We start from the raw sequence: 4,865 nt of genomic DNA on the forward strand, positions 1-4,865 counted from the left end.
GGGCGAGGAAAGGTGACCTCGGAGAAGCCCCAAACGCTGAGCTCCGGAAAGGACGAAGGCTCCAGGCGGCTGTCCCGGGAGCAGGGAGGGGTACTTGCAGGAAGACGAGGGCAGGCCCCACGCAGGGGACATACTCAGGAAAGCGGGCTCCCTTCTCCCAAAGCTGCCCATTGAAACACTATTGGAAAAGCTTGAACAGGTATCGTCAAAAATTCCCCAATTTATGGGCCCGAGTATGAAAAACTAACAGGAATGGGCACCGGTGAATGCCGACCTGCAGACACAATGGAACGCCCATGTCGTACAGAGACTCGGGGAAAGATCATTCTGGGACCGGGGCTGACGCTGTGGAAAGGGGGGGTGACCATGCAGCACCTGTCTAGCTGCGCCTCCAGGTGTGGGGCAGCTTTCAATCCGACTCATTCTGGGACCAGGGCTGACGCTGTGGAAAGGGGTGACCATGCAGCACCTTTCTAGCTGCGCCTCCAGGTGTGGGGCAGCTTTCAATCCGGCTCCACCAGAAACTTCTCCGGTCCCCGCCACCTGGGATTTGCTCCTCAGAGGGAAGGTGGGCACATGGAGCTGCTGAGGAAGCTCCTGGTTTCCCTGAGAACATTTCAGTGGGATTCACAGTTCACCGGGCACCTGGTTAATAACACTCTTCATCAGTGAAGCACAGCGTGAGCTGCTGGTTCTACCCAGCTCACTGAAACCACAGAGGGGTGAGTATGGTGATGAGGATCAGCCACAACAAACACTGGAGGAGATTTCAGGCAGGAGCATGCGTGGCTTGTGCTCACTCAGCGGACGGAAAGGCGCGACTAGACTTACATTTTCTTTGGAAAATGATCTTGTGAAGCACAGGTATCTGGTAACCTTGGATTTAAACAAGCCGTCTTTCCAGAGGTCAGCATCCACACCATCTGCCGTCTGTGCGACCTACACCAAAGAGACAGAGGACCGCAGGTAAGGCGGGCGGAACGGGAGCGCGGGCGCCGCTTCTTCGTACCTGTGCCAATTAACACCGGCCGGAACTCTCATGGCATCTCATTAGTTCATTTCACTGGGCCCTGGGAAGAGATTTTCCAAAAGGGGAAAAGGGAGAGTGTGAAAAACACAACTTCTAAAAATACTGTCCCCGGGGAAGCCATTGATTAAAGACACCCTGACAAAAGTGGTTCTAATGAGAAAAGAGCAACTTTTGTTGTAATGGACCAAGGAGGGATTGGAGAAGTCAGCACATTAGGTTGCTCATTACCACTCACTCGGGGGGCGGTAGGGGTGCAGGGACAAGTCCAATGGGGTGTGAAATGCCACCTGAGAGGGCACCACTGTGGGCGGCTGACACGGCCCTGGTCCAGGACCCTGGGGCCCGCCAGGGGCTTCGTCAGTGGGGTCCACTGGGGCCGGGGCAGGTGTCAGGAAACCCGCTCCTCAGCGCATCTTGTGGGCACCAGCTCTGCGAGTGCTATTCAAGGTCGGAAACTGCATCATGTTAGAAAAACAAGGCAGACCCAGTTCCTGGCTTAGAGCCTCACTAGGAAGCCGTGTGCTTGTGTACAGATGCAGGCATTTTCCTCTAAGGAGAGTTCAAGGACGAAGCCAGCCTGATTTGGGCCTCACAGGACCTGTGCACGGGCTGCGGGTGGGGGCGGGTGTGAGGCTGGAGGTTGGGGGAGGGGCTTGTGATGAGATGGGAGGAAGAGGGAAGGCGCTGAGGAGGACAGGGACCTCCAGATGCTCCCAGGTGGCCTGGCAGGGCTGGGTCTGCTCTCCGCTCGGCAGCCTAACACGACAGTCTTACCAGCATCTCATCAGAGGATTCATCGGCCTCCAGCACCTCTGCTGGCACCCGGGGGGGACCCCGGGAAGGCTCAGGGAGCAGCATCCCTGCCGGGGTGCACTTGGTGTCTCCCTGCTTGTCCCTGAGAGGCGTAGCCTCGGGCTGCAGTCCTTGATCTGACGACCTCCGGCCGTGCTGACAAACTACTGAGAGCATCTCCTTCCTCTACACAGAACACTGCCGGCGTCAGCCCCGCACTGGAGCAGCTTCCGGCACAGCGGCCCAGTCACACGCACCAGCGGGGGTGCCGGAGCCCACAGCCACTCTCGGAGGCTGCCCCACGAAAGCCCACAGCCCAACAGGCAAAGGAAAATGCCTTTTTTCAAACCCAACAATGGTCAATTAGCAAATGCTACGAAGGGAAGGACGGAGAAAGGTACTTCTGCTGAATATGCAAATATGTGTGGCCTGGAACCTGGAAGAAATGTATGGGGATAATGTAGGAACCGCTCGCTCCAACGATGTTGTCCCCACAGAAAGATGCTAGTTCGGGATGAGACCTCATCAGCACGTTCCCATGACGGTCACACATCAAGTTTCTTGAAAAACATGAGATTTAACGCAGTGGCCCCAACTCGCCACTACCAAGGACCCCTTTGGTGTGTTTTCTTCCTTGGATCCCATGTTTTGAAAGATTTTTTTTTCTCAAACTCTACTTTTACTGTATTTCCTAAATTCTAGGATGGAGTCATTTGGGGATCACTTAGAGATTTAAAAAAATACCCCTTTAGAAAAAAAAGAGATAGTATCATATCAAAATGTGCAAATCTATTTTTAGGTGCATCCCAATTTTGGAACCACTAAAATGTGAAAATAAAAAATGTATAGGAACAAAGAAATGCCATGCCACCTGAAACCTATTTGGTTTCTCTATAATAAACGCATTATTGTTAATACATTAAAAACAAGTCTGCAGAACCCTCAACGTCTGAGGAGCCACAGGCTGGTAGCCCAGAAGGAAGAAAGCTGTGTCCTCACCTCCCACGGGGGCGGAGGGGCTGCATCGGGAAATCCCACGGAGGAGTGGGTGTGCACGGCACCAAGGCTACTGCTTCCAGGGTTTGGAAATGACGATTCCCTCTTCCCGCCACTGGCAGAACTTTCCTTTGTCTGAGTGAGAAGACACGTGAACAAGATGGAGAGGCCGGGGCAGGCAGAGTGAGGGCAACAGGCCGGCCCGTCCTCAGAGTCCCCCTTCTCCACCCGGACCGAGTCTGAGAAGCATTATAAACGGACAACCAAACCAAAGGCCAGGCCTTGCCCTGAGGCCACAGCTCACCTGCAATGAAGCAAAGATGTGTAATGCCCTCCGACCCCGGCCAACGGGAGGCAAGGCAGGAGGGGAGAGGGGGTGCCCGGTCCTGAGTGTCCACCACAGTGAACGGAAAAGTCCTACCCGAAGCAGAATAACAGAATCCCACCAAATCTGGGATTTAGAAAACCACCGCTAACACTTCTACGGAGAAATGACAGGTCCCACCATGGAAATGACAGGCCTCAGACAATGCTGTACATTGCATCCCCATGACCTAATTATTTTACAACTGGAAGTTTATGCCTTTCGACTCTATCTAACTTTTATAATAAGAAAATCAACAATTTAAAAGACTGCATTTGATGCGGGGAGAAATGAAGATCTGCCTGAGAAACACTGTGTAGAGCAGCTGTCTAGCTGAGCCCCAGGCCAGGCCAGCACTTTGCCCAAGAGAAGCTCCTGAAGGACCACAGCCAACCACCAGATTCCTCAACCTGTTCACACCCCGGTGTGTTACGAGAGCCCACCCACGGTTCAAAGATGTGCTTGGCAGACAGAAAGCACTCACAGGGGCCAGGAAACTCTGCAGACATTCCAACGGAAATATCTGGCTGACACTACGAATAAGAATGGAGTTCAAAGGGCCCTTGATGTGTGAGGGCCAGCACTGCGGAACACACTCGGCCGGGTCAGTGCCAACCACGGAGCCACGTCAGCTCTCAACCAGAGCCGTGCGGGCGCCAGGGAGGCAGGGGCCGCGCAGCCATCCTCGGGATCCCACAGGAGGGGTGCCCCAGGTGCTTCTAAACACCATGAAGGGGAAAGAGCCATTCGACTTGGCTGGTGCTGAGTTGAAGAACTCCAGGTGTTTTTCTGGTTCTGATTTCGTTTGCATCGTATCACTTTGTATCCTGAATGGAGAGCTCAACCTGGCCACAGAGCTTCAGTTGAAAATGTCTAATACTTTTTAGCAAAAGCAATGAATGCGCGTCTCTGTCAAAATGTTATTAGCATTCTCCCTCTGATTGGTAAGATTCTGTAACTTTTATTCTCGGTCTTGCACTTTTCTGTGTCTTCCCAATTGTCTACAAAGAGCATGTGTTAGTTCTGTATTCAGAAAATGAACACATTAAGGAAGGAAGACATTGGTCAATAGCCTTCAAAGCTGAGACGAGGCCAAGAATTAGAAAAAACAAACAAACAAAAACTACTGAGTTAGACAGTTAGGAACTAAGGGGCGAGTGAAAATAATGACAAGGAGATGGCAGTTGGAGCCCTGGGCAGGCAGGGCTTACTGACAGACAAGGCTGGAAGGTGGGGAGGTGACAGGATGGTGGCAGTGGCAATATCTCCTCGTTTTTAGGAACGGGGACAGCAGCGGTGTGTGTGGGAAGGGGTAGAGAATGAGGACAGAATGAATGGATTTACACAAGGAGGATTAACAAGCAAGAACGGAGACAGAAGGAAGTAGCGGTGAGACCTCACCTGGGGGATTCATCTTGGGAAGGAAGAGAGCCACCCACAGGGGCTCCACCCGGTATCACCTTTCTCACTTTCTCCCTGTTGACGGGTCTGTAAATTACGGGCTGACAGGGACCACCTCTGATTCACGATTCCCAGTGCCAGGCACAGGCCCTGCTGGTGAATGCATGTGTCCCCTCTTCTGCTCCGTCCATCTCCAGACTTTACGGAAAGCTCCTCCGAGCCCAGGAGAGTGGGCTTGTGTAAAGGACACGTCCGCGGGCCCGGGGGGGGGGGGGGGGGGGG

General features: G+C 53.2%; 1 protein-coding gene across 2 annotated transcripts in view; it reads right to left on the reverse strand.

Moving 5' to 3' along the window:
* Window positions 1–4,865, reverse strand: part of MVB12B (multivesicular body subunit 12B) — a 148,631-nt gene that overhangs the window by 119,708 nt on the left and 24,058 nt on the right. For both annotated transcript variants that reach the window (XM_014529406.1, XM_014529405.1), the window contains exon 3: window positions 832–939. In XM_014529406.1, the coding sequence (XP_014384892.1) occupies window positions 832–939 (108 nt within the window). The remainder of the gene's footprint in view (window positions 1–831; window positions 940–4,865) is intronic.

Source organism: Myotis brandtii, unplaced genomic scaffold (genome assembly GCF_000412655.1).
Source record: "Myotis brandtii unplaced genomic scaffold, ASM41265v1 scaffold68, whole genome shotgun sequence".
Classification (NCBI taxonomy): Eukaryota; Metazoa; Chordata; class Mammalia; order Chiroptera; family Vespertilionidae; genus Myotis; species Myotis brandtii.